The 26,287-nt window shown below is 25.7% G+C and overlaps 3 protein-coding genes across 3 annotated transcripts; all 3 read left to right on the top strand.

The window, feature by feature from the left end:
- Positions 1–7,270: 7,270 nt before the first annotated feature.
- Positions 7,271–7,576, top strand: GO595_002735 (Ras-related protein RABD1; the record flags this gene model as incomplete). Its single annotated transcript, XM_067915677.1, has 1 exon — positions 7,271–7,576. One exon carries the CDS (start codon positions 7,271–7,273, stop codon positions 7,574–7,576), a length of 306 nt encoding a protein of 101 aa, XP_067776536.1.
- A 994-nt stretch (positions 7,577–8,570) lies between these two features.
- Positions 8,571–9,104, top strand: GO595_002734 (penicillin-binding protein; the record flags this gene model as incomplete). Its single annotated transcript, XM_067915676.1, has 1 exon — positions 8,571–9,104. One exon carries the CDS (start codon positions 8,571–8,573, stop codon positions 9,102–9,104), a length of 534 nt encoding a protein of 177 aa, XP_067776535.1.
- Positions 9,105–17,008: 7,904 nt separating this feature from the next.
- On the top strand, positions 17,009–19,453 carry GO595_002733 (uncharacterized protein; the record flags this gene model as incomplete). Its single annotated transcript, XM_067915675.1, has 1 exon — positions 17,009–19,453. The coding sequence occupies one exon, from the start codon at positions 17,009–17,011 to the stop codon at positions 19,451–19,453; it is 2,445 nt and encodes an 814-aa protein (XP_067776534.1).
- Between the last annotated feature and the right edge of the window lie 6,834 nt (positions 19,454–26,287).

The raw sequence follows: 26,287 nt of genomic DNA, 5'->3' as shown, positions 1-26,287 counted from the left end.
TTCGTAAATTAAATGCAGAAAATTCTGATTTAAAGCACAGGCTACAAATTAGCGCTCAGAAAAATCTTGATATAGAAAAATCTTTTTCGGATGAAAAAGCTCAGCTTGAGTTATTAAACGATAAAACTATCAAAGGAATTAACATGAAAATGGAAGAGATGAGGAATACAATGACAAATGAAATAAGTAAACAGCAAAGAATTATTGGCCAATTAAAAGAATCACAAAAAATCATAGAAGATCAAAAAACGAAATTGGAAAAACAACTTTCTGAAATAATGGCAAAAGTATCAGAATATTTTCGAATCAATAATCAAGATTATGAAACAACTATTAATTTAGTCAATTCAAGTATAAGGAAAGAACAATTTCGAGAGAAGCACCAAAGTAAACTCAATAAATTTAAATCAAAAATTAAAAAACTAAAAAATGAAAATATTGGTCTCAAAAAACAAATTAAAACAATTCAAAATAATTTCAAACAAAAAATTGGTGAGAACACAAATGAGCAAACAGAAATGAAAAACCAAATCGAAAAACAAATAATTCAAATTCAAAGCTTAACCAAAACTAATGAACAACTTCTAAAAGAAAATGGAACTCTATCAACTAATATCCAATGTATGGAGAAAGCCAATGAAACAAAACAATTTGAACAATTATTACAACTAAATCAACGAATTGAACAATTATCAAAAAATAATGTACAGTTAAATGATGAAAATGAACAATTAAACAAGCAATTAAAATCATTTTTGAATCAAGTAAATGAGTTAAAAAAAGTAAAAAAACAACTTTTAGATACAAACAATTTAAACCAAACAGAATTATCAAATCAAAAGACAACAAGCTCCAAATTAACAAAAGAATTATCAACAATAGTTGATGAAAGAGATAAATTAAAAACAGATGTAATTGAACTTCATAAAAGAATAAAAGAACTTATTACAACAGGAAAAGAATTAAAAACAGAATTAAATTCTCAAATTAATGATAATAAAAAGTATAAATTATATTTAAATCAAATCGAAATAATAATCGAAAATCAAAACAAGGAAATTGTTGAATTAAAGAACTTAAGAGATCAATTTTTTGGCTTAAATACAAAGCAAAATTTAGTTATTCAAAAGTATGAAGAAATTGTTCACAAACTTACAAAAGAAAAGTATTCTTATGAACAACAAATTAAAGAGATCAAACAAAAATATTCAAATATTTTACAGCCATTTGATGAAAGTTGTCTTTTACCAATAGCTACTTCTTGTTTAGGTATATTCCCTAAAGAATTAAATCAAATAATTTTAAGTATTTCAAATAATAAAACTATATCAACACCTACGAAAATGAAACAAATTTTTTCAATAATTAATGAATGGTATAATAATAAAAACAAAAATATGTATAATGATTATGAATCTATCAGGCAAAAATTAAATTTATTTGAAGAAAAATATAAATTATTTGTGAATTTAATCCAACAACTTTTCCCTGAAATAACAAAACCACTTAATGACTTAATATTTGATGATAATTTGCAAGCATTATTTATAAATAGTATAAAAGAACTTCGTTTTTCAACTAATGAATCTAAAGAAAAATATCAAAATATAGAAAGTAAAATTCTAAATCTTTTTTTGATGTTAAAATGTAATGATATTGATGAAGTTTATAATAAAATTAAAAATATTAAAGAATGCTTAACTCAACAAATTAAAATCAATAATAATTATAAAAATTCAAATCATAAATTAAAAAAATTAATTAAATCACAAAATCTTCAGAAAAAAGATATCCAAATAAATATTTCCGAATTTGAAAACAAAATTATTGATTTACAAAAACAAGTTTTACAAATAGAAAGTGAAAAAGAAGCAATAATAGAACAAAAACAACAACAAATCCATGAAAATAATTTATGTTTTGAAGCCAAAATTAATGAATTTGAAAAAAGAAATCAATTATTAAACAATAAAATCAAAGAATTATCACTTAAATTAAGAACATCTGAAGAGAAACTTATAAATTTGCAAAAAGATTATGAAAAAGAAAAGCAAGCAAACACTTTATTCCAATTACAAATTCAAAAGAAGAAAAAAGAAATTCAAAAATACCAAAATCAAAATCATTTTAATTTGAAACAAGATGAAAAAATAAAAGAAATTAATGTAAAGAAAAATGATTCAATTATAGAAACATATCAAGATAAAATCAAAGAATTAAATTCAAATAATTCTCAAATTCAAGAAAAACTCGAGAAAATTCAAAATGATAACAATTCATTTAGAATACAAATTGAAGAATTGTTATTAAAATTACAACATTCAGAAGATAAAAACAAAAATTTAACGAGTGATTTCACGCGTAAATTAAAATTAAAAGATTCATACTACAAAACAGAACTTTTTTCCAAAGAAGCGAAATTTAAAGAAACAATAGAAAACTATAAGAAGAAAGTCGAAGAAATTCAACAGAATTTCATTGCATTAGTAGCATCACATTTTTGTATAATGTTTGATACGAAAGAAGGATTAAATATTAATAATTTTGATGTATTTTTAAAAAATATAAGCGAAAAATTTAAAGAACTTCTTCGTGATGATCTTGCAGTTCGTGAATTATTAAAATTAGGACCAAAACAATCTATTCCTAATGCAATATCTTCATTTATTTTATCTAATAATTAATAAATTTTTTGTATGTTTATAATCACGAATTTTTTTTGTATAAGAAATTGCTGGATAACGAACGTTAAATTTTCTGTTTGTTGTAAAAAGTAATCGTTTCAAACCAAAGAAATGTCGATTATTGTTTCCCAAATCGAAAATATACAAAAATCAAATTCTCCTGCAGCAAGTGTTATCAGTGTTCTTCTTGATATTCAAAAGCATTTTCACAGAGGGATAATTTCTGGGATACCATATCAATTTCAAATTTCTAAACTTCAAAAAGTCTGGGAATTTTTAATTGGTTCATGCGAACACGACAACACTTCTGTTGTAAATACTGCAGAAAGGACAATAATGATTTTCGTCATGAAATTTTATCCATATTACCCAACATTTATTGAACAAAAGACAATTCAAATATCACAAAAAGAATCCCTTCAAAACAGTACTGCTCAAGTTGTTATTCGAATTTCATCTTACATTATTTCCAAAATTCAAAATAGTAAAATTCAATCATTTTGTAGTCAAATCAATATAATTCCACATTTTCGATCACGGTGTTCAAGTTTCCATCAGTATATATCTAATTATATACCTTCTTTTAAGAATTTTGGATTAGAATGGAATCAACAACTTTTAAATGAATTATTATCTGAAGAAATCCAATATTACCATCATAAGACCATTAGTTTAATTATTCAAAACTATCCAGAACTCATTGAAAGTTTATATGACATCAAATATTTATCATTATTATCGTTTGTTATGTCAACAAATTCGGTTAATTTTACCAAAATTAACTTCATTGACAAGTTAATTCATGATTTACCAACACTTACCACGCAAAATGACATTGATATTTATTTGCAAATATTATATTATCATGGGGAAACCACAGCGAAAATTGATTTGGACAAAGTAATTTTTACCCACAAAGAAATTAAATGCGAAGTAACGCTTGAAACAATGAAAGAACATCCATTTTTTTATAATTTTATATATAGTTTTAATGACTTAATTCCAAACGAAGAAGACAGTATATCACATGTTACAATCAAATTTAAACAATTATCGAAATTAGCTAATGAATGTAATACTTTAAATGAAATTTTACCAATTTTTAACTGTTTTAAGGATTTTCTATATAAAGAATATAATCAATATATATCGACATGTTTAAAGAATTTAGCAAATTGTATAAATAAATTTGGAGAACTTTTATCGATAAATATGTTTTCGACGTTTTTAAGGAGAATTATTTATGTTAATAATGTTTCATGGATTCATTCATTAGATATATTATATGTTATACAAAAATTATCAACAAAATATTTTTGTTTTATTGGTGGAAATAATAAAATATTTGAAATATTAATAAAAAGTCTTTTAAATGAAAATGAACAATTATCAAAGTTAGCATCGAAAATAATATTTTCTTTAATTAATTCGAATAATTTCGAAAATATATTTTGGAAAATTATTAATGAAAATGATATTTTTAACATGAATAAAATGAAACAAATTATTAAATTATTATTAAAAATCATTAAAAAATTCGGAATAACCAATTCAATGTATTCATTTTTGGATATAATTTTGGAGTTAATTCATTATTCACATACTGATATTGATTTAATATCATTATATTATAAATTTATTTTATTGTTTAATGTTTCAAAACGAAAAATTTCTCAAATTATCGAATATTTATATTCAACGATTTTTTCGTTTTCTGCATGTTTCTCAGGAATTATAAATAGTTCACAAATCGAACAAAACATTTACTTTATGCATGAAATAATTGAACATGATATAGAAACCAAAGAAGTTGAAGAATTATCATTTAATTATGTTAAATATGTAATAAAAATCATTGATAAATTTAATATAAATGATACAAATTTCATTAAATTCATATGTAATGATGTAATATATTTGTTCCCAACTGAGTCTACAAAACTTGCGCAAAAAGTTTCTGATATGAATTTGTTTTTAATATTTTTAAATGTATTAAATTATTTGAATCTGTTTCAAGATGTTGAAAATGGATCAAAATGGTGTTTATATTATCTAAAAATACCACCAAATTTAAGAAAGAATTTAAATGAACAAGCAATTTCATGTTTTAATACATTATCTACAATTGCTTTTTTATCGCCAAGAAATTATTCTGTTGAATGTATACAATATTATTCATATTATAAATCGATTTATATTAGCGTTGATGAGTTTCATACATTTTTTGATACTTTTCCAAAAGATTTACAAGATAAAGTTCAATATTATATACAACAAAAAGATGAAAACACTAAAATATTTACTAATAAAATTACAATAGAAAATGATGATAATAAAGAAATAGATAATAAAAAAGAAATTAATGAAACTAATGAAATCGTAACTAAAAAATATATTTATAATGATATTAAATCATTAAAAGAATTTTCCGAAAATTTATCAATTATCAAAACTCAAATAAAATATAATTTGTTTGATTTTGATAATGAGAAACTTAATGAAATGATTTCGAAATATTTAATTGATTTGGATTATAATTCATTATTTGATCTAATTAAATATTTCCATAAAAGATCAATTGAGTTTCCTTTTGATAAATTTGATTTTAATGAAACTCCTTTTTCATATATTTTTCATACTAAAGAAAGAATTTCTATTTTTTATTCGAACATTGATATCACAAATGAAATCAAAGAAACAAATTTAATAATTTTATTTAATGAAATAATACAAAATAAACAAAACTTAACAGTAAATAATTTTCCGAAATTTTTATCGATAATTCCGAAAATTAAAATGGAAAATTTAAATGAATTAATTAGTTTTGGAATTAAATGTTTAAATGATTATATAAACAAACCTAAAAAACTGAAATTTTCATTATATTATATAACAATTATTTTTAACTTACTAAAAGAAATAACAGAAGAACAAATCGAATCATTTGTTACTCTATTTAATAATATCGAAACACAAAAACTTCCAATTTATGAGTTATCATTATGTTGTTCTATTATATCAATAAAAACGAACATTAAATCGAAACTTCGAATCATCGTCAAAAAATTATTTGATGATTTAAACTATTTAACTACTCATTATTTCATTTCTATTTATAATGTTCATACATCTATTTTATATTATATAAAAGATTCATTTCCATTTGAGTCAGTTATTAATCATGTGATTAATAACATAATAACAATTCCATCATTTTTTTTATCAACAATTAAGTTATGTAATTTATATCTTAAACATGCATCACCAAATGTAACTATAATGAACACTAAAAATTATTTTTCGATAATATTTAATCATCTGAATAATTATAAAGAGAATTATTTCCATCAATATTCATTTTCATTATTACTTCAAACGATATATGAAAATGAATCATTTGGAAACTTACAAATTTATTTCTGTAAGTCAATAAAATCATTTTTCCCAAATAATTATAAAATTTCAACTTTTAACTTTTATGTTCCTTTAATTCGACAAATAATAATCAAAAGTAATCATAAAACAACATTATTCTTACAATTACGTGATTTCCTTCAATCGATTCCTTTAAATCATTATAACATTTTAACATTTTATCATTTCTCGATGGGAATGATAAAGTCGAATTTAGTCGACGCCGAAGAAACAATTATAAATAATTACTACAAATGGTTATCCGATTGTGAAAACGACGATTATTATCTGTTCCACGAAACTTTGTTCTTGTGGATGAACATGTTTTATAATTTCATGTCGAAGGAAACTTTCGCATCGCTCGCGATATTCCAAACTGTGCAACATATGCCGCGTTTGTTCAGTTACATTGTTGCAATTATTAACTTCTTGAAGGTACATAAAACACTTGACGTGTCCGCGGAAATTTTGGACTGTATTAATTTGTTCCCATCGAGGGTGAAAAGATGCGCGTTAGCTTTAGTAGCGAAGAAACATTACGATGAAGCGCTAAAGATTGCAGCGTATAATGAGGACTGCGAAGAAACTGAAAAATTGATCGATGAATATAAAAACTTGTTGGAATAATATTATTATATATAATAAAATATAACGATTATAAGTTTTAAAACTTTGCGATGTGAACATCGTCGTAAAATAGGTTTTCAATACAACGATGATGACTTTTTCAGACAAAAGAGGCGGTTTCATTGAATAAGTGGATGTTTTTTAAATTTCAGCCCTTTTGACCGTTTAGAACATTTTTTTAACAATAAATGAGCTTAGGAAATTAGTATGTTATTTTTCTAACATAACAGTGATTACCTTTTTAGTATGATTTGATTCTAACATCAGAAGTTCTCATCGTTGGAGAATCTGGAGTAGGAAAAAGTTGCCTCTTGATCCGTTTTACTGAAGATATCTTCATTGAAAACTATATATCAACAATAGGTGTGGATTTCAAGATCCGTACAATTAACCAAGATGGAAAGATCGTGAAGCTCCAGATTTGGGATACCGCAGGACAAGAACGATTTCGTGCAATAACGAAAACATACTACCAAGGTAGTCATGGAATAGTTATTGTTTACGATATTACAGATCGCAAGACTTTCGAAAAGGTTCGAGATTGGATGGAACAGATCCAACAATCAGATTCAAGCGAAGATACATGTAAAATATTGATTGGTAATAAGTGTGACTTAAACAATGTTCGAGAGGTTAAAGAGGAAGAAGGCGAACAACTTGCGCGAGAGTATGATATTCCATTTATGGAAACAAGCGCAAAAGACTCACTGAACGTTGACAACTTGTTCTACACAATGGCTATAGCAATGAAGGAAAAAGCAGGTGTGAGCACATCTCAGCAAACCGAAACAAAAGAGTCATGTGAACTGAAAGGGAAAAGTGTCGGAGGTAAGAAAAAGTGCGAATGTTGAATTCAAAAAGTGATTTTCTAATTGTTTTCTTTTGTGAAATTGTGGTGTAAATCCAATTGGAGTTGTCTTAAGACTATGAAGGCTTGCTACATGTTTTCAAACATAAGGAGTTGTATGTTCGATTATTCTGTTTTAAAAAAAAAAATTATACACATTCTTCTAATTTTCGAGTTTTTTCAATATCTCTTTTTTTATGATTTTTTTAATTTAATATCTCGAAATCATTATTTTTATTAAGTTTTCAAATATAGATATTTAAAAATTTGGACAAAATCATGGTTATTCTTTGTGCCAGTTTTTCATGTTATTTAGTTTATAATTTAACCTTTATAGCTTTTATATAATTAATGAGTTTTATGTTTAAATTATACATCATTTCATTTTAATGTATTTATTTTTTAATATTTTAGAAATTTGTACTCTCGAATTAGATGGTATCTTACCAGATTTAAAAAGTCACCCATATAAGTTACATGCTTTTTTACCAAAAATACATGATCCTGCTCTAAAACAATGTGTACATGATGAAGTATCAAAAGTTGTTTCATTAGATGTTAATGAAAATAAATGGTTCGAACAAATATTTGATCCGTACACACTAAAATCATTATCAGAAAATAACTTAGATCCTATAAATTATGATGAAGCTAAAATAATTCATGACTACTTATTTTATCCAGAACTTATTTCGAGCTTAGATTCTGAAACATTCAAAGGGAATATCACTAATAATTTTTTGTGTACATTTTATAGATTTATGAGAGGATTTGATAAATTAGCAAAAGCAGGATATACAACAGTTTATAAACCTTCAAATGAGATTAGCCCAACACTATTCAATAAGAACACTTTGGTTATAACAAGAGCATTTACATTAGTTCATTCTTCTTTTGAATCAGTTTGTAAAAAAGGTGTAGAGTTGATATTCAAAATTACTGCAAAAAGGAATTTGAAATTACTCCAGAATATAAATAAGAAGTATCCAAATACAATGATGTTCCCTCCAACAGCTCGTTTTGTAGTAACCAAAGATCCATATGATTTAATTTGCGCAGATATTCAAGGCCAAATAAATTGCCAAATTACTAAATTTCGTTTGCCCGTCATACATAAGTTCAATATAACTATTGTTGAATTAGAAGAACTTGATACAGTCTATGGCCCTATTATTTATGAAGCACTTCCTGCACAGACTCCTACACAATCTCCTACACAATCTCCTACACAATCTCCTACACAGACTCCTACACAATCTCCTACACAGTCTCCTACAGAAACATATACAAAAGAGAGTACAACAGTACATACGACCGCATTTACATCTGAAGTGCCGAAGTCTGAAAATTACTCTAAAAATTACTCTGAAGATAATCCAGATACCACTAAAAAAGAAGAAAAATCAGATTTAAAACAAACATATATAATTGTTTTTCCTGTTATTGGGATAATTCTTTTAGTAATTGTGGCTTTCATTATTATTTCCTCTAGAAAATCTACATTAAAAGAGACTAATACACAATCTGTGTAATGAACATAAGGATTTCAACACATGAAAATGAAAGATTAACAAAAAATAAATAAAAAGCAATATTAAAAAAAAAAATGCAATGAATAAAAATAATTTATTAAAATTTTAATAAACATTAATTAAACAAAGATAAAACATTTTGATGTTTTGCTATTTCTTGTGCAACTTCATTATTTCCATTTGCATATGGAAGCAAGAATTGCACTGCTTCTCTAACCAATTCCATTGGTACAAAATTTACATTTACTGCCAAAAAATCGATTAATTTCATACAAAGCACATTACCGAAAGCGTTTGCGACTTCATCTGATTTCAAAAGCATTAAAAACGTTTTCCAAATGTTAATTAATTCCGATATATTTCCTTTCGATATCAAACATTTTATCATTGTTGGTAATAATGTTTGGAATGGGAATTGACAACATTTCGAAATAGTACATAACAATGAAATCATTGAAATTGATAAACCATTTTGTAATTTACTTTGGCACATGTTCAAAATTTCTTGTGACATTAACTCAGGAACGTAATCTAATATAACTCTAACAAGGATAATTGGATAATCAGTTTCATTATCATTCATTAATGAAATTGCCATTTGAAGCATATCATTAAAAATTGGACTTTTCTTAATTGTTTCTACATAAGTAATGAATGGTAACAAACATTTCTCTGTTTCATATCTTGAAACATTACCTTTCATTTCGATTATTATTTTAGCATATGAATCAATTGTGAAAATATTAATATCTATTCGTATAATTTGACATATGAACTTTAGAACAGGATCAATAATTTCTTTCTTATAAGAAACATCATCAGAATCCTGGCATTCAAGTTTATGATTAATTGCCATTGCTGAAAGATTAATAAAAACATTCAAAACTTCAATCGGAATCTTAACACCGCGTTTTAATATTGTAATAATTCCTTTAAAAGATGATCCGGAAACAGAAATATTATCAGACTTTGCATTATTAATTAATAACGAAAATAATTCTTCGGGAATTTGATCCCCTGAAACTTTAGAAGCAACTTTAGTTGCATTAATTACTATATCTTCATCAGGTGCTTTCATACATGTGATAGAAAACGAAAGTAAAAATGGAATTAACCTTTGACATGAATTAGGATGGAATTTAATGGCATCCGCAAAGAATAAAAATGAAGAAGAAATTATTTCAAAGTTTTCTTCGTTTTTATAAGCGTTTGTTACTATTGGCAAAACATTAAACATTCCAATTTCAATAAATGGATCGATTTTTTCTCTAGAGTTAGCTGTATGACGAAGTGCTGATAAACATGAAACAACAACTTTCGAATCATCAGAGTTTAAGTTTGGTATAAATATCTCAAATGCTTGTTGTATAAAAGAAATACAAATTTGTGGAGAAAAACACATTAAAGCGCCAATTGCTTCAATCGATCGCGATTTTATTTCAGAGTCTTCATCAGCAGATTGTAATAAAATAGGAATTATCGATTGCGCATATTCAGATATATTACTTTCAATAGAAAATATGATGCCATATAATATATATATCGCATTTGATTTCATTGCTTCTTTGGAATTAACCGCAAGATTAATAAATGATGGAATCGTTGGATATAATATTTCATTACTAACTTCGCAATTAAATAATATTTGTGGTATACATTGTATTACAAGATTAGAAAGAGTTTCATGTTGTTGTGAATTAAATGAAATAAGTGCTTTGAATATATCATCGGCATAATTTTCAAAGAAATCTGGCTCATAATCAAGAATATCAAAAATACAAAGCAATGCAAGTTCTTGTATTGTATGATTATTAGTTGATAAACAATTTGAAAGAAAGTTAAAAATTTGTTGTGAATAAAGGTGAAGTGATTCTGAAACTGAACTGATAATTGAATACAAGCCGCCGATAACCGAAAAAAGCTCTGGAATATTCGACGGTTTCATGAAATTCAAATAAACCGCTAAATATTCTGGGGTTTTATCGGCAAGTTTTCGAAGAGTGGAAAGAACGAAAAGAGAATCTGATTCATCCATATAACAATTACCCTGATACAAAGATGAGGCAAACGTTAAAACTGTTGAAGTAATTTCTGGTGCTTGCGAAACAAACATTTTCCCAAATACTTTTATAAATCTTCTGATTGGATTAAAAACTACAACTGGACTTGATTTTGATGCAATTTGAAATAGCTGTGAAAGTACTGCGCTTGGATCAAAAAATATTCGATTTTTGTTGAAACATTTTGAAATTGAATTTGCTAAATCAGTAGAATCTGTTGTATTAGCAAATAGTGTTAAATAAAAACCAAAGGCTTGAGATGCAATACCTAAGCACTCATCAGGGATTAAATGAACTAACTCAGAAAAAAGTTTGGAAGATAAAATAATTAAATCGGAATTGTTCGATTGAATACATTTTTGAATATTGTTGAAGCAAATTGGAATAAGAGGTCCAATGTTACTTTCATTTGAATATGAAATAAACGAGGAAAGAATAAAAATTGTTGAAAATGATAATGATTCACATACAAAATTAATTATTTGATTCCATTCATATCCAATATTTTGGAAAATAGGCTGAATCGCATCAATAAGATTATTGGATAATATATAGTTATTTTGGTAAAGAACAATTAAATGTAATATTTGATCTAAAATTATTCCTCTCATTTCAGGATTTGCAAATATTTGGTCAAATATGTTTTTTTGTATTAACATTTTCTTTAATGTAATTATTGCAATTAGCTTGATTGAATTTTCATCAATTGAGCAAATAATTTGTAATATGTAAAATATATTTTCTGGATTTGAGGACATTTCCAATATCCTTTGTGATGCTTGTGAAACAGTCCCTTCTTGAAGGGCCTGATGGAAATATGCAATAAATTCTTCCATTAGTCGCGACCAAGAAGACGATAGGAAACCCATGATTTAAACGGTCGCCATTCCTACATTATTTTGAGAATTTTCCTTAGCATACTATACAAAGGAAAGAAGTAAAACATGTGAATGAAATTCCTTTTAAAAGGGAAAAATCATAAAGTATCCTAAAAAATTATTTTACATAACATTCTGTGTTAGAATTTGATATGATTGAATCTCATTATTATATGCAAAAGCAACGACCGAATTCACCGGGTGCACTGCAACGACAGACTTTGGCTGTACATCATTAAATTTGTACAGCAATGAGCCATCATGTTTTGTCATGTATGGAACATCATTAATATCAGAATAAACAATATAAGGTAAGAACGGATGTATTCCGACAGATTCGATTACTCTTTCATTACTTTGATTATTTATAAGCCTTGTTTTATTTGAGAAAGCATCCCAAATCAAACAATTTCCTTTATTCGTACATAAGTATGCCAAATTAGAATTACTATTATTTGTCAATATATCAATTATTTCTTCATCCTTCAATTCTTTATATGTCATTATAGTCTGTATAAAATGTGGTATTCTTAAATCATATGCTATCATTGAACCGTCATCAAAACCGCCAATGACGATACGTGACTCATTTGAATGAACCGATAGAGCTGTCACTTTTGACTTAACCGGCCAACTACAAATGTACTGTTGCATCTCAATATCCCATATATAAATCCCATTATCACTCCTTGCAGTGGCTATTTGATTTGTTGAATGACTAACCGCTACAAATTGTTGTGATTTAATATCATTAAAACTACAAATATCAGCTTTGAAACAAATTGAAAGCTCTCTGTTTGGGGGGTTCCAAACGCGTAAACTTCCATCGTCAGTTGAAATTATAACCGAATCCTTAACGGTCGCTATCTGAGAAAAGTCCTCTTCGACGTTACTTAGACAAATTTTGGAGACCGTTTGCAGATTTTCATCGAGTTCATAAACGGTTTTATTAGCAGTAGCTATAACGACATTTAAAGAATTATCATGAAACGTAATTTTTCTAGGTGCTTGGATTTGAATTCTTTTATAAAGCTCAGCTTTTTTAAATTGTGATATAAAATAATCATTAGAAAACTCATTATTTTGTTCTAATGAATGAACTAATTTAATTTCTTCTACATTTGAACTTCTCATTATTTGAGAAGATGAAACTTTAAAAAATGCTTTTGAATCTGATTCGAGTTCATTATTATCACTAACATCGAATAAATCATTAAATTCACTTGTTTCGAACTTTTGATAAGGGAAATAATTTTGATTTGTGAACTTATTAGCTAATTGTTTAATATACGGATGAGGATCATTACAAAAATAATATATCAATGAGTTTATGATACCAATCATATCATCATCTGATATTTCAAGCTCTTTAATATTTTGGACAAAAGGTATAAATTCTGGAATATAATCCAAATTATAAATTTTTTTTATTATTTCTTTATAACTTCCGAATTTAAATGTTTCTTTATATTGCGAAAATGTTGAAATGTAACGAATTAAAATGATTAAAACTTGATGTCGAACATAAAATGAAACATCAGTAAACAAAGGAATGATTAATTCTAATATTATTTTGTTGATTGGATGATTTTGATCTTGAAACAATATCGAAAGTGCTAAAAGAGATGCGCAACGTACTTCAAATGATTTATGCGTAGTTAATTCACATAATTGTAAATCAATTGAAGAACTTCCATATATCGAATAAGGAATTGAATTCGATCCAAAAGTTCTTTTTAGTAATATCATTAACCAAATTTGTAAACGTGGATGAGAGTTAACAATTTGTTTACGATATTTATCCAAAAATTCTTCGTTTTTAAATTGTTTTCTTAATTGTTTTAATTGATGTGTTAATGAAGATAATATTATTAAAATATAAATTTTTGTATTCCTTTTTAAATTGTTTTCAAATAATAACTCTAAAAGTGTTTCTAATTTAATATCATCCGGAATACAAGATGAAGAATTAGGATTATATATTAACGTTAATGAAATAATATAACAGACTGAATCAAATTCTCGATTATTACATTGGAATAAATAAAAAAAGATTTCTTTCATGGGTATAACTTGTGATAGTTTCATTCGATTAATTTCTCTTTCACGTGCAAAATCAGCAAGATAATTCCATACACTATTATATGTGCTTTCTTCTTGTTTAAATTGTACTGTTCGTTGTTTGTCATCACTCATATTATATTTTGGCTTATGTTTTCCTGGCGATAATAATGGAATTGCTTTAGCATTAGATGAAGCTCTACGTGATGTATGATCTAATCGCATTTGGACAAGTGGTAATGACATTGGTAATATTGCTGATGAATTATCTTCTTTTTGTTGTAGATATGAAATAATTGATGTTTCTTTTCGATTATTTGCTTCAGGACTTTTTGATTCTTGGATTTCTATTTGATATGTAATTAATGGATATTGAACTATTGGAGCTAAATATGAACTAGGTATCGTATTAAGTATTTTTTCTTTTTGAAACATGATAAAACTTGAAAATGATTGACTGAAAAAATCATTGGAAAATGATGGCTTTGGTATAACAATACTATTTAAAGTGTTGTCAATCGCCATTTCCCATTTTTCCCAAAATAAATGTCGACTCATATTTGGTATTGATGGATATGAAGTTGGATATGCTGAATAAGGTTTAAGTAAAAACTGACATAAAATAAACCTCTCAAAAAGTTTTGTTATTAACGGATCCTGATTAAAAAGTTTGAAATATAATGAAGAAGATAAATAATCAACAGCAATTGCATTCGTAATATTACTTAAGAAATTTTCTAGGTCATGAGGATTATCATACATTAGAACTGAGTTTAAATACTTTAATGGGAAATAATCATCTTTAAATGATGTTCTATAATATTGAAGAATATGACATAAAATGGAAATTGAAACAGGTGTAAGTAAGCAGGAAGTAAGGAAATCTGATGGCAATGATGGGTTTATTGGTAATTCTTCATTTTGATCATATGTACAAAGACATATAAAATCATCCCAATTAATTTGTGCTCCATCATAACCAAACTTACCCCTTCCACTCCTTCGTTGTGGCGCATTTTTAAATTCTTCTGCTGATTTAATTAATATGCCGATTGCATTACTTGCATTTGAACAATCAAAAATAAAAAATGATGGTGGAGAAAGAGATCCAAATATTCTAGAAATGGGATAATTATCAATTATTGTCCCATCAACAATCTCTTTTCCAAGATAATGAAAGATAATTCTTGGTCTTGGGACATCATTCCGAAGTGAACTTAAACCATCTAATTTGGAAGAACTTGGTGAGTTATGACAAATACAATCAATGTCACTCTTTAAATTTGTATATTTTTCTTTGATATATTCTTGTTGACGGATTTGAAAATCTGAATAATGTATAGTTTTAACATCAACCCAAGAACTTATTTTTGGTTTCCTTGAAGAATAACTTGAAGCAACATTATCAGAAATGTTTGGATTTGAAAAAACAAATACAACTGAATCAATTGGAGGTGAAATTGATCCTTCATTTTGTGCAGTTTCGCTAAGTTGTTTCATGTTATAATCTTGATCAGCAAGTTGAGGCAAAAATGATAATTCATTAAATTTCGAAATATCAATTGAATTTGTTGATAGCTCAATAAAAATTGGTTGAGCCTCAGATTGGTAATCAAGTTGTTCCATATAATCAGAATTTTCTTCACTCGAATAACTTGTTTCCGAATCTGAGTTATCATAAGAATCAGACATTTTTCCCTCCTTTCTAGAACATCGGTTTCGGTTTATGAATACTTTACATATAAAAAATCAATATATATTTCGGTTTTTTCATGATTTGTGTAGTTGAAGTACTTCTATTTGGTTTTATCTAAATAAGTTCATTATTTCACTTATATAAAAATCGTAGAATGTTTTTACGATAAAATCGTTAAATTTAATAAGTTTTTTATATAAAGAAGGAGTGTACTCTTTACAAATTAAATCAATAAATTTATCAAATTTAAGAAAAAGAGATTTTAATAAGAAAAAATTTTCAAGAAAAACCGAATCGTAATTTTTAAAAAGATATTTGTTGGAAAAACCATAAAATTAAAATTAAAAAAAGATTCTAAATAAAAGATTTTACGACTCACAATATTATATATTTTACACATATCGTCATTGAAATAACAATTTTCAACATTATTCCGAAACAGCTCTCCAAATTTTATTATTAATATATATTCATTTTTAACGAATTTTTGATAATATAATTCTTTGATATTGAAATCAGTTCAACAATAGATTTGTAATTTTTTAGAATAAATATATAATTCACAAACTGTATTCGAACAAACATTATCATTTTAAAATAACCGCAAGACTTCAATGAACAACAGAAATCATTTACGATCAAATTGAAAAATGAATGGTCATACAAACTATTGTGATTAAGCTTAATAAAATTATTAAAATTAATATCAATAATTATTGTACCAGTTTTTTCTGAGTTAACCGCCAAAACCACTTTTTAAATAACATAGTATTCAAAAAGTAATGCCGATATGATTCAACCATAGAAAATAATAAAATAATAATTTCGCAAAACGTTATGTTACAATTCCTTAGATATAAATTTTTTCTACATCACATATTGTATGTATATTATAAATTTATATTGGCTAAGAGATCTGTGGGGCCAATTTTTTTGATCTTCTAAATGATTTCTTTTTTTAACGGTCAATTTTCCACCGTGGTTTAAACGATAGAAAATAATTCTTAGAAAAGTATGAATTTTTGTTATAATGTCAAAAATTCTTGGTGATGAATCATTTTCTTGATAAATCACTGAATTTTGGGGTATCCGCCCCAAACGACACGTTATTTCACTAGTTTACGGAAATGTAAACAGACACTTTGAGTTCAACTAAACCGAAAAATTGACTGAATTAATCGGTTATTATCAAAAACTACAACAAAAAGGATGGTTCTCCAATACAGATGGCGTGAGCTCGATCTTGTGTCTCTTACATCATTTACCAATGTTGTTACATTCATCCAGTTTGCAATTCTTCCATATGATATTTGTAAAAAGTATGATAGAATTAATCCATCTGGATCGAATGAGCCAGATGGCTTTGACAAAGCAGTAGATGTTCTCCTTTCACAGCTTGATCTTATTGAACGGTTTAATCAAATTGTTGCTCCTATGCGAGTTCTGCTGTTTGCAATTATTATTTTATGTTTCATGAACTTTCTTTATGTTCTTTTCTTTATGCCTTCTTGGCGGATCATCTTGTTCTTCGCAGATCTCTTTATACCATGTCTTCTTACTATTGGCTGTTGCTTTATTAATCATGATTATGAAGAAGGAAGGACAGCAGCTATCGTCTTTATTGTCATTAGCTTGATATATGTTCTTGTTAGGCTTTGTATATGGGGCTATGCCATTGTTCTTCGTAAGAATTTCCATTGGCATATCAAAGCAGCCCATCAAATCACATCTGTATTCCTTGCTAGAATTACCAAAGAAGTTGATCCCCAACAGCTTAATGAGAAAACGCAACATATTCACAAGAAGATATTATCCTTTGAAATTGGCTTAAATCCAAAACTTATGAAACGCAAGACAATATTTGGCTTTGATTTACCATTTTCAATGATTATTGATGCCATCATTGTCGGTGTATTATTTTTAGTAGTAATCATTGTTGGCTATGGAGTTGGTTGGGAAAGCATTTTATCAAGCACCTATGAAGGCAAACAGCTTCAAGACATAGTCTACATATGTGATGTTATTTCATGTATCATTTTAGTTGGTATATGTATTCGTATCGTTCTCGAAGTTCTATGGTTTATACCAAAGTGCTACTTCATACTTGTTGTATTAAGAAAACTTGGTTTCAAAGGCATAAACATGTTATTTACAGTTGCACTTTTGCCAATTTTGAAAATGGTTTTGAATGCAGCCACAACAGAAGATACATATTGTGGAGAACATCAAGCATATGATTTCAATGGCAGCATAGAATCTGTTGTTGATTATTTCTCACATAGAACTGCTGGCTGTCGACATTGTAATGAAAGTACATATGTTGTTAATGAATATAACTTTACTTCAGATTCTGCACGAGTAGGGTTATATGGAAATTGTTCATTTTATTGTTTCCGTACGGAAGCTTCAGTTAAGTATAAGGTTCATCAAGAAAATCCATGTCTAAGTGAAAATGATATTACTTCTATATACTCATTACCAGTCAGCTTGTTAGAAGTATATTTCTTAGCCGTCTTATTGCAAATTCTTCGATATATGTTCGAAAACTTCTTAGAAATTGTCGATGCATTACCTGCGCCAACATCATTTGTGGAATGTAAATTCTCGACAATTGTTAACTTATTGCAGAATGGTGCAATTTCACATTTCACATCATACAAACATCGTTCAGCATTATTCTACTTCACGTTCCAACAAATCAAATTGTTTGCATTGTTCTTCGTGTCTTTGATTCCATTGTTTGAAGGTATAAGTGATGATGAAAAAGAATCAACTTATTCACCAGGCGATTCAAATGGTGGACCAACAGTAACACAAAAAATCGTTCCATGGCTATTGTTTGCCACATCCATAGGTATATCCATTTCACAATTCTTCCAAACTCCATATGTATCACAGCTCCACAACATCACCAATTTCATCTGTTACACAATCAGTTCCATATTTGCATTACTTGTAGCTTTTGATATAACTCTACCTAATTTTGATTTGCCAGATGAAGCATTACAAGCATTGTTCATCATTATGTTCATTATTCCATTTGTCATTATCTTTGTCTTACCATTCTTCTTACGTAAGAGTAAAAAGTTATTACCATGCGATTACTCATTACCACACGTCATTAAGCGTGATAACTTCTTAATCAGCGCATACCAAGCAAGAATGGCGGGAGGCAAACTAAGCGAAAGTGAGTATTCGGATTATTCGGAAATGTTTGAGTATGATACAGATGAAGGAGATCGTCCGCACGATTTGCAACAAGGTAACTTCAACTTGAAGAAATTCGCGCCAATTCACTTGCAATTAGGTATGGAGAAGTCAAACGATATCGAAAAGCCGGCGTCACAACTATGGAAAGTTATGGATGTTATCGAAAATGAAATCGATGATGCAGCAAAGGAAATGTTGGAGAGCGGCGACATATTGTTGGATATTTATTCAATGAGATTCTTGTATAAGTTGTTGAACTTCTCAATCATATTCTGTTCTTTGTTGTTCGGTTGGGCGTTGGGTAATGGCATCGTACATTGGAAACGAAGTCTTCCTCTCGGAAATGACTTCTACATGAATTGTTGGTACAACGTGAACTTGACACAAGTGCCTATAACACCTATAGATCAAAATCTTACTTCTACAACAAGCAATACCAACTAACACTACTGGATGGATGTAAAACAAATTTTACGTTATCATTAAATAATTTTTATTTTTATGATAATTATTTTGGAGAATGAATCGAAATGTGCATACGATCAATTGACGTAATTTTCAAAAACAAATGATAAGTGATAACACATTAAATTCATTAAGTTGATAAGTGATAACACATTAAATTCATTAAGTTGATAAGTGATAACACATTAAATTCATCAAGTTGATAAGTGATAACACATTAAATTCATTAAGTTGATAAGTGATAACACATTAAATTCATTAAGTTGATAAGTGATAACACATTAAATTCATTAAGTTGATAAGTGATAACACATTAAATTCATTAAGTTGATAAGTGATAACACATTAAATTCATTAAGTTGATAAGTGATAACACATTAAATTCATTAAGTTGATAAGTGATAACACATTAAATTCATTAAGTTGATAAGTGATAACACATTAAATTCATTAAGTTGATAAGTGATAACACATTAAATTCATTAAGTTGATAAGTGATAACACATTAAATTCATTAAGTTGATAAGTGATAACATATTAAATTCATCAAGTTGATAAGTGATAACACATTAAATTCATTAAGTTGATAAGTGATAACACATTAAATTCATTAAGTTGATAAGTGATAACACATTAAATTCATTAAGTTGATAAGTGATAACATATTAAATTCATTAAGTTGATAAGTGATAACACATTAAATTCATTAAGTTGATAAGTGATAACACATTAAATTCATTAAGTTGATAAGTGATAACACATTAAATTCATTAAGTTGATAAGTGATAACACATTAAATTCATTAAGTTGATAAGTGATAACACATTAAATTCATTAAGTTGATAAGTGATAACACATTAAATTCATTAAGTTGATAAGTGATAACACATTAAATTCATTAAGTTGATAAGTGATAACACATTAAATTCATTAAGTTGATAAGTGATAACACATTAAATTCATTAAGTTGATAAGTGATAACACATTAAATTCATTAAGTTGATAAGTGATAACACATTAAATTCATCAAGTTGATAAGTGATAACACATTAAATTCATTAAGTTGATAAGTGATAACACATTAAATTCATTAAGTTGATAAGTGATAACACATTAAATTCATTAAGTTGATAAGTGATAACATATTAAATTCATTAAGTTGATAAGTGATAACACATTAAATTCATTAAGTTGATAAGTGATAACACATTAAATTCATTAAGTTGATAAGTGATAACACATTAAATTCATTAAGTTGATAAGTGATAACACATTAAATTCATTAAGTTGATAAGTGATAACACATTAAATTCATTAAGTTGATAAGTGATAACATATTAAATTCATTAAGTTGATAAGTGATAACACATTAAATTCATTAAGTTGATAAGTGATAACACATTAAATTCATTAAGTTGATAAGTGATAACACATTAAATTCATTAAGTTGATAAGTGATAACATATTAAATTCATTAAGTTGATAAGTGATAACACATTAAATTCATTAAGTTGATAAGTGATAACACATTAAATTCATTAAGTTGATAAGTGATAACATATTAAATTCATTAAGTTGATAAGTGATAACACATTAAATTCATTAAGTTGATAAGTGATAACACATTAAATTCATTAAGTTGATAAGTGATAACACATTAAATTCATTAAGTTGATAAGTGATAACATATTAAATTCATTAAGTTGATAAGTGATAACACATTAAATTCATTAAGTTGATAAGTGATAACACATTAAATTCATTAAGTTGATAAGTGATAACACATTAAATTCATTAAGTTGATAAGTGATAACACATTAAATTCATTAAGTTGATAAGTGATAACACATTAAATTCATCAAGTTGATAAGTGATAACACATTAAATTCATTAAGTTGATAAGTGATAACACATTAAATTCATTAAGTTGATAAGTGATAACACATTAAATTCATTAAGTTGATAAGTGATAACATATTAAATTCATTAAGTTGATAAGTGATAACACATTAAATTCATTAAGTTGATAAGTGATAACACATTAAATTCATTAAGTTGATAAGTGATAACATATTAAATTCATTAAGTTGATAAGTGATAACACATTAAATTCATTAAGTTGATAAGTGATAACACATTAAATTCATTAAGTTGATAAGTGATAACATATTAAATTCATTAAGTTGATAAGTGATAACACATTAAATTCATTAAGTTGATAAGTGATAACATATTAAATTCATTAAGTTGATAAGTGATAACACATTAAATTCATTAAGTTGATAAGTGATAACACATTAAATTCATTAAGTTGATAAGTGATAACACATTAAATTCATTAAGTTGATAAGTGATAACATATTAAATTCATTAAGTTGATAAGTGATAACACATTAAATTCATTAAGTTGATAAGTGATAACACATTAAATTCATTAAGTTGATAAGTGATAACACATTAAATTCATTAAGTTGATAAGTGATAACACATTAAATTCATTAAGTTGATAAGTGATAACACATTAAATTCATCAAGTTGATAAGTGATAACACATTAAATTCATTAAGTTGATAAGTGATAACACATTAAATTCATTAAGTTGATAAGTGATAACACATTAAATTCATTAAGTTGATAAGTGATAACACATTAAATTCATTAAGTTGATAAGTGATAACACATTAAATTCATTAAGTTGATAAGTGATAACACATTAAATTCATTAAGTTGATAAGTGATAACATATTAAATTCATTAAGTTGATAAGTGATAACACATTAAATTCATTAAGTTGATAAGTGATAACACATTAAATTCATTAAGTTGATAAGTGATAACATATTAAATTCATTAAGTTGATAAGTGATAACACATTAAATTCATTAAGTTGATAAGTGATAACATATTAAATTCATTAAGTTGATAAGTGATAACACATTAAATTCATTAAGTTGATAAGTGATAACACATTAAATTCATTAAGTTGATAAGTGATAACACATTAAATTCATTAAGTTGATAAGTGATAACACATTAAATTCATTAAGTTGATAAGTGATAACACATTAAATTCATTAAGTTGATAAGTGATAACACATTAAATTCATTAAGTTGATAAGTGATAACACATTAAATTCATTAAGTTGATAAGTGATAACACATTAAATTCATTAAGTTGATAAGTGATAACACATTAAATTCATTAAGTTGATAAGTGATAACACATTAAATTCATTAAGTTGATAAGTGATAACACATTAAATTCATTAAGTTGATAAGTGATAACATATTAAATTCATTAAGTTGATAAGTGATAACACATTAAATTCATTAAGTTGATAAGTGATAACATATTAAATTCATTAAGTTGATAAGTGATAACACATTAAATTCATTAAGTTGATAAGTGATAACACATTAAATTCATTAAGTTGATAAGTGATAACACATTAAATTCATTAAGTTGATAAGTGATAACACATTAAATTCATTAAGTTGATAAGTGATAACACATTAAATTCATTAAGTTGATAAGTGATAACACATTAAATTCATTAAGTTGATAAGTGATAACACATTAAATTCATTAAGTTGATAAGTGATAACACATTAAATTCATTAAGTTGATAAGTGATAACACATTAAATTCATTAAGTTGATAAGTGATAACATATTAAATTCATTAAGTTGATAAGTGATAACACATTAAATTCATTAAGTTGATAAGTGATAACACATTAAATTCATTAAGTTGATAAGTGATAACACATTAAATTCATCAAGTTGATAAGTGATAACACATTAAATTCATTAAGTTGATAAGTGATAACACATTAAATTCATTAAGTTGATAAGTGATAACACATTAAATTCATTAAGTTGATAAGTGATAACACATTAAATTCATTAAGTTGATAAGTGATAACACATTAAATTCATTAAGTTGATAAGTGATAACACATTAAATTCATTAAGTTGATAAGTGATAACATATTAAATTCATTAAGTTGATAAGTGATAACACATTAAATTCATTAAGTTGATAAGTGATAACACATTAAATTCATTAAGTTGATAAGTGATAACATATTAAATTCATTAAGTTGATAAGTGATAACACATTAAATTCATTAAGTTGATAAGTGATAACATATTAAATTCATTAAGTTGATAAGTGATAACACATTAAATTCATTAAGTTGATAAGTGATAACACATTAAATTCATTAAGTTGATAAGTGATAACACATTAAATTCATTAAGTTGATAAGTGATAACACATTAAATTCATTAAGTTGATAAGTGATAACACATTAAATTCATTAAGTTGATAAGTGATAACATATTAAATTCATTAAGTTGATAAGTGATAACACATTAAATTCATTAAGTTGATAAGTGATAACACATTAAATTCATTAAGTTGATAAGTGATAACATATTAAATTCATCAAGTTGATAAGTGATAACACATTAAATTCATTAAGTTGATAAGTGATAACACATTAAATTCATTAAGTTGATAAGTGATAACACATTAAATTCATTAAGTTGATAAGTGATAACACATTAAATTCATTAAGTTGATAAGTGATAACACATTAAATTCATTAAGTTGATAAGTGATAACACATTAAATTCATTAAGTTGATAAGTGATAACATATTAAATTCATTAAGTTGATAAGTGATAACACATTAAATTCATTAAGTTGATAAGTGATAACACATTAAATTCATTAAGTTGATAAGTGATAACATATTAAATTCATTAAGTTGATAAGTGATAACACATTAAATTCATTAAGTTGATAAGTGATAACATATTAAATTCATTAAGTTGATAAGTGATAACATATTAAATTCATTAAGTTGATAAGTGATAACACATTAAATTCATTAAGTTGATAAGTGATAACACATTAAATTCATTAAGTTGATAAGTGATAACATATTAAATTCATTAAGTTGATAAGTGATAACACATTAAATTCATTAAGTTGATAAGTGATAACACATTAAATTCATTAAGTTGATAAGTGATAACATATTAAATTCATTAAGTTGATAAGTGATAACACATTAAATTCATTAAGTTGATAAGTGATAACACATTAAATTCATTAAGTTGATAAGTGATAACACATTAAATTCATTAAGTTGATAAGTGATAACACATTAAATTCATTAAGTTGATAAGTGATAACACATTAAATTCATCAAGTTGATAAGTGATAACACATTAAATTCATTAAGTTGATAAGTGATAACACATTAAATTCATTAAGTTGATAAGTGATAACACATTAAATTCATTAAGTTGATAAGTGATAACACATTAAATTCATTAAGTTGATAAGTGATAACACATTAAATTCATTAAGTTGATAAGTGATAACACATTAAATTCATTAAGTTGATAAGTGATAACACATTAAATTCATTAAGTTGATAAGTGATAACACATTAAATTCATTAAGTTGATAAGTGATAACACATTAAATTCATCAAGTTGATAAGTGATAACACATTAAATTCATTAAGTTGATAAGTGATAACACATTAAATTCATTAAGTTGATAAGTGATAACACATTAAATTCATTAAGTTGATAAGTGATAACATATTAAATTCATTAAGTTGATAAGTGATAACACATTAAATTCATTAAGTTGATAAGTGATAACACATTAAATTCATTAAGTTGATAAGTGATAACACATTAAATTCATTAAGTTGATAAGTGATAACACATTAAATTCATTAAGTTGATAAGTGATAACACATTAAATTCATTAAGTTGATAAGTGATAACATATTAAATTCATTAAGTTGATAAGTGATAACACATTAAATTCATTAAGTTGATAAGTGATAACACATTAAATTCATTAAGTTGATAAGTGATAACACATTAAATTCATTAAGTTGATAAGTGATAACATATTAAATTCATTAAGTTGATAAGTGATAACACATTAAATTCATCAAGTTGATAAGTGATAACACATTAAATTCATTAAGTTGATAAGTGATAACACATTAAATTCATTAAGTTGATAAGTGATAACACATTAAATTCATTAAGTTGATAAGTGATAACACATTAAATTCATTAAGTTGATAAGTGATAACACATTAAATTCATTAAGTTGATAAGTGATAACACATTAAATTCATTAAGTTGATAAGTGATAACACATTAAATTCATTAAGTTGATAAGTGATAACACATTAAATTCATTAAGTTGATAAGTGATAACACATTAAATTCATTAAGTTGATAAGTGATAACACATTAAATTCATTAAGTTGATAAGTGATAACACATTAAATTCATTAAGTTGATAAGTGATAACATATTAAATTCATTAAGTTGATAAGTGATAACACATTAAATTCATTAAGTTGATAAGTGATAACACATTAAATTCATTAAGTTGATAAGTGATAACACATTAAATTCATTAAGTTGATAAGTGATAACACATTAAATTCATCAAGTTGATAAGTGATAACACATTAAATTCATTAAGTTGATAAGTGATAACACATTAAATTCATTAAGTTGATAAGTGATAACACATTAAATTCATTAAGTTGATAAGTGATAACACATTAAATTCATTAAGTTGATAAGTGATAACACATTAAATTCATTAAGTTGATAAGTGATAACACATTAAATTCATTAAGTTGATAAGTGATAACATATTAAATTCATTAAGTTGATAAGTGATAACACATTAAATTCATTAAGTTGATAAGTGATAACACATTAAATTCATTAAGTTGATAAGTGATAACATATTAA

Source organism: Histomonas meleagridis (genome assembly GCF_020186115.1).
Source record: "Histomonas meleagridis strain 2922-C6/04-10x chromosome Unknown contig_20, whole genome shotgun sequence".
NCBI lineage: Eukaryota > Parabasalia > Tritrichomonadida > Dientamoebidae > Histomonas > Histomonas meleagridis.
This window is presented reverse-complemented; position numbering and strand designations above follow the sequence as displayed.